General features: G+C 57.7%; 1 protein-coding gene across 1 annotated transcript; it reads right to left on the reverse strand.

The window, feature by feature from the left end:
- Positions 1 to 282: 282 nt before the first annotated feature.
- DENND2D (DENN domain containing 2D) lies at positions 283 to 12533 on the reverse strand. Its single transcript, XM_068995835.1, has 12 exons — positions 12363 to 12533; positions 9014 to 9198; positions 8371 to 8483; positions 8147 to 8216; positions 6946 to 7023; positions 6677 to 6817; positions 4603 to 4751; positions 4304 to 4481; positions 3797 to 3838; positions 3100 to 3190; positions 2452 to 2691; positions 283 to 1179 (listed from the first exon to the last, which is right to left on the reverse strand). Exons 1-12 carry the CDS (start codon positions 12415 to 12417, stop codon positions 1118 to 1120), a joined length of 1404 nt encoding a protein of 467 aa, XP_068851936.1. The 5' UTR covers positions 12418 to 12533; the 3' UTR covers positions 283 to 1117.
- Positions 12534 to 14656: the final 2123 nt, after the last annotated feature.

Below are 14656 nucleotides of genomic sequence, written 5' to 3' on the forward strand. Positions count from 1 at the left end.
GGGTGGAACTGGGTGATCATGAACATCCATCCCAAACCAGTCTGAGATTCCATGATTCCAGGATATTTTTGATATTTTGATTCCTGCTGGGTACCAAGTGATGTGACAGCCTGGCTGTATGATCCCAGAGAGGAGAATGCAGCTCTGCCATCATCCCCAGCCTTTGCTGGGAGAAGTACCTGACTCAGGTTTCTCTGGGATGGGACCAGTCAGATCTGCAGCCCCAGCCCAGCTTCCCTGCTGTGATATTTATTTCCTGGGTGAGTGCATTTGGGAAGGAGGAGAACAGTAATTTAGCTTTAATCTGCTGCTGGCATCACATTTCAGAGAGGAACTGCAAGGTTTTAAGAGAAATTGGCACCAAGACCAGACCCGAGGAGGATGGTGACACCTTTTACTCTGGGATGGAACAAATCCTTCCTCCCTCCCCAAAGCTGTTGATCAGCTGTTTCCCCCTTGACACCCCACAGCCACGTGGCCTTCACAGTTTGCTCCAGCACAAATAAATAACCTGCTGGAAATGAGTATTTTTGTTTCCTTAGAAAGCCAAACTTGGCTCTACGTGGCACCAGTAATGCAGCAGCTGCGAGAGAGGAAACCACTAAACCCCCCCCACCTGCTCCTGCTGGTGTTTAACAATGGCTCAATAAAACAATATCAAACAGTTGTTAATAACAAAACCTCAGGAACTGTTCAATGGGATGTTCCTTATTTGCAAACCCCTGGTTTGTGTCCATGAGAAGTAACACTATTTCCTACTCATCCCTTTTTTCCCCCTTCTAATAATGACTCTAAACCCCTGTTGTCCTGCAGCCAGCCCTGGCTGCCCTCCCTCTGCGTGAGGTGCTGGGGGGACAAAGGACTGTGCAGGGCCAAGCACTGGGAGTCACAGTGTCCCTGGAGCAGCCATGGCTGGGGAGGAAATCCCAGCCTGGCACCAGTTCCGTGCAAAGAGTTTTGCAGTGCAATGATGCCCTGAGGAAGAAAGGGCAGGACTGGTGCTCGGTGCTGCCCAGGCAGCTCAGGAGTCCCAGGTGGGCAGGAACAGAGTCCAGTGTGGTGCTGCTGCCAGGGGTGTGTCAATCCCAGTCCTGCTCCTCTGCTCCTGGGCTGGACTTCAGGAGTCCCTTCGGTGCTTCTTCTGTTCATGGTACTCGGTTATTTTCTGCTGGAAATACGCTGTGGAGGAGAAAAGGTCATGGGTGAGGTGCTGCTGTTTGGAATGGGGGATACAGGGCTGTGCAGCCCGAATCCTGGGAAGTGTTTGTGCCCCAAACTGTGCTGGGTGATGGACACCTGTGCCCAGAGAGGACGTGGGGTAAATGTGGAAATGAAGTGTCCAAGGCCAGGCTGGACGGGGCTTGGAGCAACCTGGGACAGTGGAAGGTGTCCCTGAGAGGGTGGAACGAGATGCCCTTTAAAGGTCCCTCCAACCCAATTTGTTGGAATTCTGGAATTCTATAAGTCTGTGAAATGGGGGTGGTTGCAATGCTACCCATCCCTCTCACCCAAAATAGGCTTTATTATGCCGGGTTAGCCTGAGGTTTTAACCCATGTGTTCACTCCTGTTCAGTTTTGTGTTTCCCACCAGCAAGGAAGGGAGAAAGCAGCAGACCCAGCAGAAAGCCAGAATGGTGACGTAGACTGGGAATACAATGAGAAAACAGGGATTGTGCCATCCCTCTCTCCCTGCCCAGGTCCAGGTTTGCCCTATAAGGTCTCACATAAGAGGGCAGAGAAGCAGCACCTGAGGCAGTGCCAGCCAGGAGCCCCCCGGGTGTGGTGGCAGATCCCAGCCCAGGATGTCTCCATCCACCAGTACAGTTTTTGGGTGGCTTCCTCCACCTCCACTGCCTTTGTCCTTGTCCCAGGCTGGGAGGAGGCTCAGCTCTGCTCTGTGCCCTGTAAATCCCCGGGAAGGGGGAAGGACCAGCCCTGCTGCCACGGAGCTGGGGGCTGAGCTGAGTCAGGCTCCCGGCAGCTGCTGCTGTGCCCAAGCCAAATGTTTGTGCTGCTGCTGCTGCTTGTTGGCCTCAACACAGAGCTCCCAGTGGCCCCAGCTCCAGGCGAGTGACACAATCTAAAATGAATCACGGAATCCAGAATTCCACACTGGTTTGGGTTGGAAAGAACCTTAAAACTCATCCAGTTCCAAACTCTGCCCTGGGCAGGGATACTTTCCACTAGACCAGGTCACTCCAAGCCCTGTCCAGTGTGGCCCTGGACACTGCCAGGGATGGGGAGTCACAATGAGGATTTTTTATTGCTTGACAGGGATGGAGAAATGAGGCCATTGAGAGCACACAGGATCTGCTCAGTGCCCGGAACACCCTCAGCTTGGGCTGCATCCCATCCCTCACCAGGCACGAGGTGTCCCTGCCCCTAAACCCACCAGCCCAGGGTTCCACAGAGCTCACCCCGCTGCGGGGGGAGGAGAAACGGGACCATTACCTTCCTGTGGGATCCTGCTCTTCTCCGCTTCCTCAATAAATAGGGAAAACATGTTGGTCTTCACAAACTTTTTCAGGAGCCTGCGGCAGCTCTTGGAGGCGATGGCCTTGCAGAAGGCTCGTTCCTGGAAGCTGCCGGAGCCGCTCCTGCCCCACTTGATGTAGGCGGCGTAGTGCCCCACCAGCCGCACAAAGAAGTGCACAAAGGCTTCGGACACCAGGGCGTTCACCTGCTCCGAGGCTGGAAGGGGACACGGAGCACAAGAGCTGGGGATGGCACCTCTGAACACAGACAGCATGGGCTTCTTTTAACCTGGTCTGGGTTTGCATCCCAAGGAATGACTTGTTAGAGCCTCCCTCTGCCACTAATCAAAGATCAGACTAATTTTGCTGAGGGAACCCTGGCTGTGTTGCTTTCCAGGGTGGCAGCATCTTAGCGTTCTAAATATTAGCAAAAATCCATTTTTCTAGCAGAATGATCTGTTCCTGCTCTCATGTTTCAAAGAACAGAGAAAAAGCCAAGGGATTACCCCTGCAAATAGGGAGAGAAACATCCCAGACCAGGTGCCTTTAGGAAAACCCCTTGGCTGAGGTCTGTAGCCATGGAGAGGGCAGATCAGGGCTGTTTTACCATGACAGACATCCTTACTGTGCACGTTGTTGTTGTTGTTGTGCCTGTCCAGAGATACCAGCATCTCGTTCTGCAGCTTCCCGGGCAGGATCTCCTCCTCATCACCCACCTGGAAGGCAATGGGGCCATGAAGCACCAGAGGGAACCCAGCTCAGGGGCCGTGGGTTGGTGCAGCCCATCAGGGGGGCTTCCAAAGCTCATTAATTAATTATCATCATAATATGCTGCAGAGATGTGGGTGTGGGGTATCCCGTGCATGGATCCTGCTGTTCTGGCTCAAAAGCCAGGTGCAGTGGCTGTAGACATTCCCACATGGGGCATTTCCCCTGGGTGGGTGGCACTGAGATGGCTCTGCCCCCAAAATCATAGAACCACAAAATCCCAGATGGGTTTGGGTTGGAAGGGATTCCACCCCCTGCCATGGGCAGGGACACCTTCCACTGTCCCAGGCTGCTCCAAGCCCCATCCAGCCTGGCCTTGGACACTTCCAGGGATCCAGGGGCAGCCACAGCTGCTCTGGGCACCCTGTGCCAGGGCCTCCCCACCTTCACAGGGAAGAATTCTTTCCCAAAATCCCATCTAACCCTGCCCTCTGGCAGTTTGAAGCCATTTAAAAATGTGGAAGCTGCCAGGTAGCTGACACCAAAGGAGAAAAGGCCCTTCCTGGGGTTACCTAGGCCACCCCCAGCCCCACACCCACACAGGGAGCACCTACCGCCCGGATGATCTTCCCTTCACACAGATCAACTATCAGAGCCTGAAAGAGAGCAGGGAGTGACCAGGTTTAGCCCTGCCAAGGCATCTGGCCTTCCTCCCACCCATTTTGGGATGGGACTGGTGTGGCACCAGCCCGTGAGGGTGGCAGGAGAGGGATCAGCCCCTCTCTGCTGGAGGAACCTGGGCAGGGGGACCAGGACATTCCCCACAGGGCCAGCTTTTGCTGCAGTTGGCAGCTTGTCCCCGCACAGCTTTCCTCTGCTTCAAGGCTGGGGTGACCCCAGCAGCAGCTCCTGGAGCCGCAGGGGCAGGGCAGCTCCCCGGGGAGGGTGGAGGCATCGCCCCAGGCACCAACAGGACGGGACATGGAAGATGCCCTCATTTCCAGCCTCCCTGAATGGGAAAAGGGCACAAGCAGAGCCTCCAGCCCCGGGGCCAAGCCAGAGCTGGGGACACGGATTAACCGATGGCTCCATCCAGCTGCCCTCCCCTCGGGGTGAAATACCTCCTCCATTGGCTGCTCCAGGACCCGCTCCAGGTGCCGCATCTGGATGCCAACCATGAAGGGCGTGGGGCAGCACACGGTGTCCAGCAGGCACTCGGGGAGCACGGGGATGTAGGTGTGAGCCCAGGTGAAGGGGTACAGGAGAGCAGCCACGGCATGGATGCACTGAGACAGGACACTGCGGGACAGGGATACCATGGTGGGGATGAGGGAACGTCCCACCTCGAGCTCTGCTGTGTCCTGTGCCACTTCAAGGGCATTTTTATGGGCATTTTTATGGGCAAGAGATTAGGACTCACCTCAGCTCCTCAGCCAGGAAAATGAGCCGTCGCTCCAGCATGGCGGAGGCGAAGATGTGCAGGATGAGGGGAGGGCTGAGTCGCTGGAGCAGAGCCTGGAACTCCACATGCTCCAGGTGGGCATCCACAGGCCGTGTGAGCTCGATGAGCTGCCAAGGAAGAGCCATGGAACCTCAGCTTAGGGGGGACAACGCTCCCCCCATCCTGCCCTGGCTCCCTGAGAAGGTGATTTGGAAGCAATTAATGACCCAGTGCTTGCAGCATCTGCACGGTGTCCATGTGCAAGGGACAAACCCCATCTCATCCTGCCAGGAGATCCAGCCTGTGCAGCGCTGAGGACTCAGGGAAGCCATCGGTGATGTGCACTGGGGGGCTCTTTATTTGGGCACTGGATTTTTAACCCAAATGCCTCATTTCTCCAGTGCTCCCAAGTCCGTGGCAGGGGGTGGCAGGGACATGTCCCATCTCAGTGTCTGACAGGTCACCTGTGACGTGCCAGGAAACAGGAGTGGGGAGGGCATGACAAACCCTTCCTCTAAAGCCTCTCTGGCAGGGTCAGCCTGGCGATTCCTGGCTAGGATGTCCCACAACTGAGGGCTCTAATAGATATTTGCAGGCAGGCTGGCTACTCAGCTGCCTTTGCCCATGACAGTTCTCCTGATCCCATCAATCGCCCTGTGGCAGCTGGGCACGGTGAGTACCTGAACCGTGCAGCTCATGACACAGTCCTGGCCCCTCTCCCCATCCTTCAGGGGTAAAGCCCCTTCTCCCTGTGCCTTTCCACCAAAGCAGCATCTTCCAAGCCAGCAGCATCAGGCTTGGCTGGGCCCCACAGCCCCTTCCCAGCACAAATCCTGCCTCATCCCCTGCTCTCAGCCCATGCAGCACCCAGGATTTATTTCCCCTCCTTTCCTGGTCTCAGTGATCTCCTTGCCTTGCTCCAGCCCCTGCCCAGAGCCCCACAGCGCAGCTCTTTCAAAGAACATCCTCATTCCTCCTCCCTCCGGCAGCCCAGGCTGTGCTCCCAACCATGGCCCTGGGCCAGAGCGTTGAGCAACCTGCAAAGCCTTGCACAAGCTCCCTGGGTGAAGAAATCGCTTGGATCACCAGCTGCTAAACTGCTCTAGAGGAGGGATCCTGCTCTGAGGCCCTCCCTGGCAAGGCACATACATGGGATGCTCAGCATTAAGGATATTTTGCCCAGTGCCAGAGTGGATCTTTCCCATTTTTCCAGCTCGGCTTTGCCACAAGAGAAAGAAAAAGCAAATGAAAAGGCTGTGCCCGTGCGAGGCTGGGCCGTGTGTGGGCACGATGAGATCTTCTCATCCCTGCCTGGATCAGATCTTTTCTCCACAGGGAAGGGCTGGGCTTGCCACACACCTGCACCTGCCCGGGGGGCTAAACCAGGCAGGAATCAAGGCTGGGAGCTGAACACAGTGGTATGGAGAAGAGTAGAATCATCAGGGGTGAAAAAGCCCTCTAAAATCATCAACTCCACATTCACCAGTAACCCCCATCCCCAAGTGCCACATCCGTGTGTTTTTTGAACACTTCTAAGGATGGTGATTCCACCACTGCCCTGGACAGGCTGTGCCAGTGCCCGACCACCTCTTTTGGGAAGAAATTTGCAGCCCACAACAGCCCTGGCAACACTGTGCTCCCCAGCACTGGCTCAGGAGCAGGAGCAGCTCCCAGCCACTGGCACAACACCCCCCTCCCAGCCCCTGGCACGACATCCCACTCTGGCATCAGGGCGGTGCAAGTCCCAGCACGGTGTCCAGAGAGGTTTTTGTGTGGCAGTTCCAGCTCCAGGCTGGGGGGGCTGCAGAGGATGCAAAGATGGGGCAGCATCCCCTGGGGATGGGCTCCATCCTCATCCTCACTGCTCTCCTCCCAGATCAGGAGGGAGGTAACACCCATATTCCCAAGGGATGAGGCCGCTGGCAGCCTGACCCACCCTGCCCTGCTCCAGTGAGCTCCCCTGGGTGCTTCAGGTGTGGAGGATGCTCCCAGACACAGCCCGGGCTCCTCATGTTGCAGCAGTCCAGGAGGTGCCCCTGGGTTCCCCACCAACCTCTGTGCCCGACTCGGGGATGAAGCTTTTGATGGTGACAGTCTTCCCTGGAGCTGGGAAGGGCGATTCCCGAAGGCCCTGCATGAAGGGGTAGATCACTGCCATGGAGATCTGGCGCCTCTTCTCCACCTCGTCCAGGATCTGGGGGAGAAAGAGATGAGCCAGGAATGCCCAGCAGACAAAGGAGCAGTCACCAGGGCCACCACTGGGCCAGACAGGGCCACCACGGGGCCAGAGCCACCACGGGGCCAGAGCCACCACGTCCCTACCTTGGAGAAGAGCCCAAAGCAGCCCAGGCAGCTGATGATGCAGAAAACCTCAGGGAGCCGGACACCACGCCCGGATGGCTGGAAGAGTGTGAGAAAAGGATCTGAGCATCTCCCAGCCCCCTGCACCAGCTCCATGCTCTCCAAAGGGATCCTCACTTGCTCCCCTCAAACTCCCAGTCACTCACTGGGGGATTTTCAGACCAGGGGCCGGGACCAAGGCCAAGGATGCAGCTGATGCTGGAAAAGCAGAGGGTGCCCAGAGAAGGTGATTTGGGTGCCTAAGCTGTTCATAATTCTGGTACAAAGTCCTTTGGCATATTCCCAAACTCTCCTCCCACCCAGACATGTTCTCCAAGACATCCTGCCCTACCATCCTTGGGGTTAATCCTGTCTCCTGCTACAACAGGGGCCATCAGGATGAGTTCTCTGGCTTTTTTCCCCTTTCCAACTGGACTACCCTGGGTCTGTTTGCTCTCTGCACTGTCAGCCCTCCAACAGCCTGAGCTCAGCCCTGGATGCCGAAATGGGAAGGTTCACCAGGATGAAGGGATGGTGGGACCAGCAAGTCCCCATGCTGTGGCACAGGGATGCCCTCCTGGATTTATGTCCCTGTTTAAAGCAGCAGCCAGGGAAGACCATCGCACCCCAGAGCCCCTGAGCTGGTCAGACCGATGAGCTGCCAAACAGCCACTGCTCAGATGCAGTTTTTGGGGGGATGGGGCTGAGGGCTCCCAGCTCCTTGGCACCTGGATGGCTGCATTCCCATCCCCATCCTGATCCCAAGTGGGATTTTCAGCCACCCTGACCACTGCAGACAAGGGAAAGGAGCCAGGGAAGCTGTGGAAACCAGGGGGGAATCACAGAACCGTTAAGTTTGGAAAAGCCCTCCAAGATCTCCAAGTCCAAAAGTCAGCTCAGCACCATCACATTCACCCCTAAACTGTGTCCCCAAGTGCCACATCCACATGTTTTGTGAACACTCATTGTTTCTTCCATCCAGCATCTGACTGACGCCTCAGCAGAGAGCTCCCAAACCCCCTTTGGGTACCCTCTTGCTGCTTTTCACCACTTTGGTCAAGGCCAAAGGGGGCTTTCTGAGGCACGTCCCCAAGAGCTGCACTGTGGGCAGGTCAGGAGGTGCTGTGTCCCACCGTGGGGAGGGGGTGACACCCCCGATGGGTGTGGGGTGGGGAGGGCTCACCAGCAGCCGCCTGCAGTAGCCAATCTTCCTGCTGCCGTCCACGTTGGTCAGGACAAAAGAGAAGGTTTCACTGCAAGGAGAGAAAACACGGGCTGGGCTGGGCTGGGCTGGGCTGGGCTGGGCTGGGCTGGGCTGGGCTGGGCTGGGCTGGGCTGGTCCTTCCAGCCCTCAGGAGTCCAACAGGGGTGGGGGCCCCAGCCCAGACCCTGCAGTGGGGCAGGTACCTGGTGAACTCAGTGACAGGGGCCCAGTTGTTGCCGTCGGGGAAGCAGAAGAGGGGGATGGCTTGCAGGAGACGTTCCTCCTCCTCCTTCTGGCCCTTCAGCAAGTTCTCACGCTGGAAGGAAGCGATGCCAAGAGTCAGGGAGATGGAGGGCCCCCATCATCCCCTGGGACGGGGGGGGTGGGGTGGAATGGGGTCTGTCCCAAAGCCACCCCCAGCTCAGAATGATGCAGAAGGGGTGTGCACGTGTCTGGACAAGCATCTCCCAAAAATCCAAATTTTGACTTTCACCCATGGACAGTGAGGCAAAGCAGAGGCACCCTTGGCAAACTGGGATCTCCTCCTGTGCCGCCTCCCTGAGGTGTGATTTCCCTGCTGTGGTCTCCCCTTTTGGAACAGCAGGCCAAAGACAACCCCTGGGAGTCTCCTCCTGGGGTTTGTGGCCCTGGGCTGGGATCGTGGGGAGGGACAGATGGTCCCAGCAACCCCAAGCCGGGGCAGGCAAAGCCCTGGGGTCTGGGGCTGTAACTCAAGGGCATGGGGCACTTTTCTCCTTCCATGGCTTTAGTGATGGGGAAGGAACAACATCCCCTTCTCCCCTAAATGTGGAACACGGATCTTATCAGAAACACGGCACTAAATACCTTTGGGAACTGGTAGGTTATCTTGGGTTCATAATGTCCATCTGGCATCTTCTTCAGCGACACCACCACCAGGTACTCGAAGAAGAACTGCCCAGCAGAGTAGAAGACCGAGCTCCGCTCCCCCGGCTTCCCCTGTGGCACCCGCGGGGGGGTGTTTTCTGCAGCAGAGGCCCCATCTTTTCCTTCTGAAGCCAAAAAAAACCCCAAAAAATCAGATCAGAGTGCAATGAAAGGTGTGAGGTGTCCTGAGGGCAAGGGAGGAGTTACAGAGTTACACATGAACTGGCTAAAGGGGTTGGAAGGAACCAAGTCCTGGTGCCCAGGACTTTTGAAAAATGAGCAGCTGGGGACATGAAAAGGAAAAGAGAAAGGCTTTTATGAGTCTTTTAGGGAAAATCCTAAGAAACCCTGAGCCCTCCTTTGCCCCAGCCCAGTGAGGGCAGAGGGATGCCCAGAGCAAAGTGGGCATGTGGAATGAGGGAGAGCAGATGGGTTCTGCATTAAACATCAGCAGGGAGGTGTGGGAATGTGTTTGTAACAGTTAATTTTATTCCCTTAGGGGAAGTAAATAGCAAACAAACAGCCCAGATCTTGTCTGAGCACCTCCAAAAGCTCCAGTCAGATGAATCCCAACCTCTCCCTGCCAGATGTCCTGGGAACTGCTGATTGCAAATGAACTACTCGAGGGTTTTCCCTAAACCACAGCTCCCAAAGCAAAGCAGTTGCCTGAGATTACACCCCAGCTCTTGTCGGGCCGGTTGGGGAAGGCAGCTGGGAAGCGTCAGCTGTCACACCCTGAACAACCAGGAATAGGAGGGAGAAGAGCCCCATCCAGCATCTCCAAGGGCCCTGGGATGGCCACAGTGGGGCAGTGAGACCCGAGGGCTGGAAAGGAGCTAAATGCCAGACAGAGACTGCAGCCAGGCCATGCCACAGCTCTTCCCTCTGCCAGAGGCCACTTGTGCCCCCCTTTCCCTTGTTCTTGGCACAGAAACTGTCCCATCTCTGATTATGGTGGGGAGCTGGAGCAGAAAAGTTGAGCTGCTCTTTTAGGAATAGCAAGGAAAAGAAATAAGTGGCTGGATGAAATAACTGGCTCTTGCAGTTTGTCCCCAAATTGCAGAGTTCATCCCTGGGCTCTTCTGGTCTGCCACAGCTGGCTAGGGCAAGGCATGGCCGTGATCAGCTACTCCCATTATCCTTCTCCATGTATGGCATCCTCCTCCAAAAGCAGTGCTGGTGGACACCCTGCCCACATGCCCCTCCAGGTCCAGAGCTGCCTCCTTTAGCCTGGAAACACCGTTCCAGCCTTTGCTCCAGGTCACTGGGAGCTGACAGGAGGAGGCTCATAGGAGGAGGTGACACTCACAGCCCCATCATAGGATGTCCTTTCCCAGGGACCAGAAATGCCTTTCCCAGCTCGGGGTCAGGAAATGTTCAAAGCCACCCCTGCGTGCACCCTGGGGCAGCTCCACCCCACACGCACAGTCCTTCCTCTTTCACAAGGTGAAATTCATCCCAAAGAGGTTCCTTTGCAGCAGGGGAAGCCTGGGAGTGTCCTGAGGATGAGACCTGGCTGAGGACACCTCTGGTTTCTCCTCACTGGGGATCATCCTGGACCTGCCCAGCAAGGCATTCCAGGCCAGGGAAAAGGTTGACAAGATGTGCATTGCTTCTCCTGCTCTTCCTTGGGATGCTCCAGCAGTGGCTTTGCTCTAGTCCCATGTCTGACCCAGGCAGGAGGCTGCTGCTGGGGGCACCCCAGGGAACAAGGCCGTGCCATGGGAGGGCTGCTGGTGTCCCCCATCTGCGCTGGACGCTGGCATTGGTTGTTTTCCCCTCACCAGGGCAAGATGAAAGTCCAGTTAAATCCTGCCTATCCAGTCCCATCCTGCATTTCAGAGAACACCAGATGTGCTTTCGAGCAAGGACTGGATTTGCATCTTTGTCTGTGGGGTTTACAAGCAAACAAGTCAAACCCGCTGCTCTGGAGAGCCTGGCCACGCCAGGCCATGGCTCTGCCTCGCACATGGAAGTGTGGATCCCCCAGCAGTGCTAGGTCTGCCTGCAAAGCCCTCACTGGCAGAGCCTAAATCCCTCCAAGACCACAGCTCCCCATCCCTGGGCTGGAAGATGAGCCCCAGGGATGTATGGAGTGAACTGTCAGGCAGGCTGAACGTGGCGTCAGAGAGCCCAGCGCGGCCCCAAACCGGCAGGATTCAGTGCCTCATCTCCTGGGAACGTGAGCCAGGGTCACAAGAGCCAATGACTCCCCCATAGCCTGTTCCAGGAAGATTCGGGGAGAACCCCCAGGCCCCCAGCAGTGGGAGCAGCCCCTGTGAGGAGGGGAAGGAGGAGGGTGGCCAGGAGGGCTCTCGCGGCTCCCGGATGGAAAGTGGCTGCCGGTGACGTGGATCTTCACCCTTCCATCCACCGGGCATGGAGAGGGCAAAGGCTGCCGTGGGCTTTTCTTATCGCCGAGGGCTGTGCTCAGCCCCACTCTGCTTGTGGCACAACCGGTTTGCTTTTCCCGGAAAACTCCCGGGCTCTGGTGTGCCAAAGTTTCCCGACCTGGTTTGCGGGGGAGCTCAGCTTCTCGTGCCGCCCAGCTGCCCACCTGCCCCAGTGGAGAGGAAATGGCTTTCACTTTATCAAACCTCTTCTGCTGAGCTGGGAACATCGAGCACACACGGAGCCAGAACCAGACGGGGAGGGGAGCGCAGTAAGCCCCTCAGATCCACAGATTGCTCCAACTGCTTTGTTCTGGCAGCCAGAAAACTCCGATGATCCATTCGGTATCTCGGAAAAGCTCATAAATCCCAAAGGACCGACTTCTGCACTGCCTTCTGAAGGCTCTGCAACACCCAACTGTCTTGAGGGGCACCATCTCCCTCGTGGGTCCCCCCATGGAAGCCCCCAGGGATGTCCCAGATGCCATGCGCCGGCATGACCTGCGATGCCTTATTCAGTGGGGATGTGGGGAGGTAGGGGATCTTTGGGGTCACCCCCGGGGCTGGGGTGGGCTCAGCTGGGAAGGGGTGGGCTCCCGGGGGATGGGTGGGGTGCAGCTCTCGGGATGGGCTGAACCTTCGGGACGGGCTGAGCCCCCGAGAATAGAGCAAGAGATGCGGCGAGTCCCGGGGCAGCCGGCCCGAGCTGGGCTCCGCGGGGGGGTTGCGAACGAGCAGGGCTGGAGGGACCGAGCCGCTGCCGTCTGTTCGGGAGCGTCCCCGTTCCGCCGGCAGCCGTCGGCTCCCGCAGCCGCGGCACTCGGGATGGACCTGTCCCGACACCGACCCCGACACCGGCACCGGCACCGGCACCTCCCGGAGCCCCTCCCGCCCCTCACCTCTGCGGCCGGCGCGCCGCAGGCTCCGTCGGAAGAAGTTGCCGATGGAAGCCATGGTGGCCGCGGCGCGGAGTGGCCCCGGTGCGGTCCCGGTGCGGCCCCGGTGCGGTCCCGGTGCGGCCCCGGCCCGGCCCGGCGGGGAGCGCTCGGCTTCCGCCCGCCTGCTTTCGCTTTCCCGGGGGAGGAGGGACGGCACGGGGCGGAGAGGAGGAGGAGGAGCGGGGAACGGGGCAACACCTGGCACCGGCCGGGCACGGGGGACTCGTCCGGGAAGTGGGGGCATTGGGGCACGGGGTGGCCCGGGAAACCGGGAGAAACGGGCATGGGGGGCCCGGGAGCATCAGGAATGAGGGGAGCAGGGAGCCGAGGATGCCAGGAGGAACTGGGGATGGGGGATCCGGGAGTACAGGACATGGGGGTAAGGGAAGAATTGGGAATGGGAGTCCTGGGAGCACTGGGGAGGAGTCGAGAGCACCAGGCAAGGAGGTCCTGGGAGGAACCTGGGTACGGGGGTTCTGGGAGCATCGGGAATGGGGGAGGAGGGAAGACGTGGTTGCAGAAGAGCAGGGGCACGGGGGTACTGGAAGCACCGGGATCTGAGAGCACGCGGGCACGATGGTCGTGAGGACAAGCGGGAATGGGGGAGCTGGGAACACCCCGAGTTATAAGGATGCCAGGAGGAGCCGGGCATGGGGCATCCAGGAGAATCGGGCATGGGGACACCCGGAGCACCGGACACAGAGGGACCTGAGCATCCCCTCAAACGGGGCTGGGCACAGTAGTGGGCAACCGGCACAGCCTAGGCTGGGGCACAGGGTGGGAATTGGGGCATGGACCGTGGGAACAAGGGGACAAAACAGTCATTGCCCACTGCCACAGCATTGCCCAAACCCTGCTCCAGCCTCCCGGCCTCGTCCAAGCCCTTTTCTCCCTGGGCCCCCCACCAGTGCCAGGACCAGCGCAGCCTCTGCGGAGTCGGAGACGACACTGACCCGTCCCCTCCAGGGTACAGAGGTGTTGGGGTCTCTCGCTCTGCAGTGAGATGGGCAGTCAGCCCATCACCCGCTCCGTGCTTCATTCCCAGTGCCGTGGGCTGAGAGCTCGTCTGGCCGGGTTGAGCTTTACCTCGGGCTGGCGTTTCTCCACCGGCCAGAGGTGCATCCTCCCTCCTAGAGATACTGAGAGGTGTTTCGTCCAGTTCTTGGGCTGGAGGCCGGTTGCCATCCTCCTTTGCTGCAGGAAGGAAGCGCAGTGTCTTGTGCTGCGGTCCGGGGGTTTCCCTGCCTCGGGCACGCCCGGGCACTGCGGAGCTGCTCGGCTTTGCCGGGTGGTTTCACTGCTCCACACACACCACAGGGAAAGTCTCTTTAAAACCGATGAGATCTTTAAAAGAACAATCCCCCTTTCCCGTTCTCAGCCTGTCCCCCAATATTTCCTCTGCTGTTTTTGGGCAGTGCTTATGCAGTAATTAAATCTGTTCCAAACCATTCCCTGATCCGAAAACTGAAGTCATGAATACCTTCTATGATCCTAATTGAACTCACAGAGGGACCTTGGGCACAGCTACCGGTTATTAGACTCCAGGTGTGATGAGCTGTGCACAGTTCTCTGCCTCAGTGCCAGTGTGGGGCCGTTTGCAGCTGTAGAGCAGATTCCCTACACCAAATGTCCTCATCTTTTTTATTTTGCAACACCTCCCATCCCTCTCCCTTTCCCGAGTGTGGGCTGGAGCTCGAGGATGGGTTTGCAGACGCTAGAAGTGGCCTTCACCAACTTGCAGAGGTGGTGGATGCTTCCAAACTTCGTCCCCACCGGGACACGTGCCTCTGATTCAGCCAGGATGCTGCCTCCTCATTGGGGTTATCGGGGAATTGCTGGTCCAGGAGTCATTTTTCTGGCTGATTTTGAGTGGGTGGGAAAGCATTTGTGCTTCCCGGAGGAGAGGACAGCTTGTTTGTTTGCGTACAGGGCTTGTTCCCAGAACAAATTTCCTCTAGGCACAAAGGGAAAGGAAAAGTTAGGGGTTTTCCCCTCGATTTTGCAGGAATACGCACGCTTCCGTGGAAACTGGCGCCACCTTAGGAAAACAGCTGCTGCTTTCAGATAGAAGAAAACCCCCCAAATTCTTTGATTTCATACCCATAAACACTGGGGATTTTTCTACTTTCTCCCTTTAAGGCAAGTCTCTGAGTGCGATCCCGCCTCGATAACGCCGTGATTCCTCTCAGGCGGCTTCAGTGCGGGAAGAAAAGCGCCGTGTTCCAGCCACAAAACCTCCCGCTCCCGAGGAAACA

The sequence above is a fragment of the Aphelocoma coerulescens genome, chromosome 26 (assembly GCF_041296385.1).
Source record: "Aphelocoma coerulescens isolate FSJ_1873_10779 chromosome 26, UR_Acoe_1.0, whole genome shotgun sequence".
Classification (NCBI taxonomy): domain Eukaryota; kingdom Metazoa; phylum Chordata; class Aves; order Passeriformes; family Corvidae; genus Aphelocoma; species Aphelocoma coerulescens.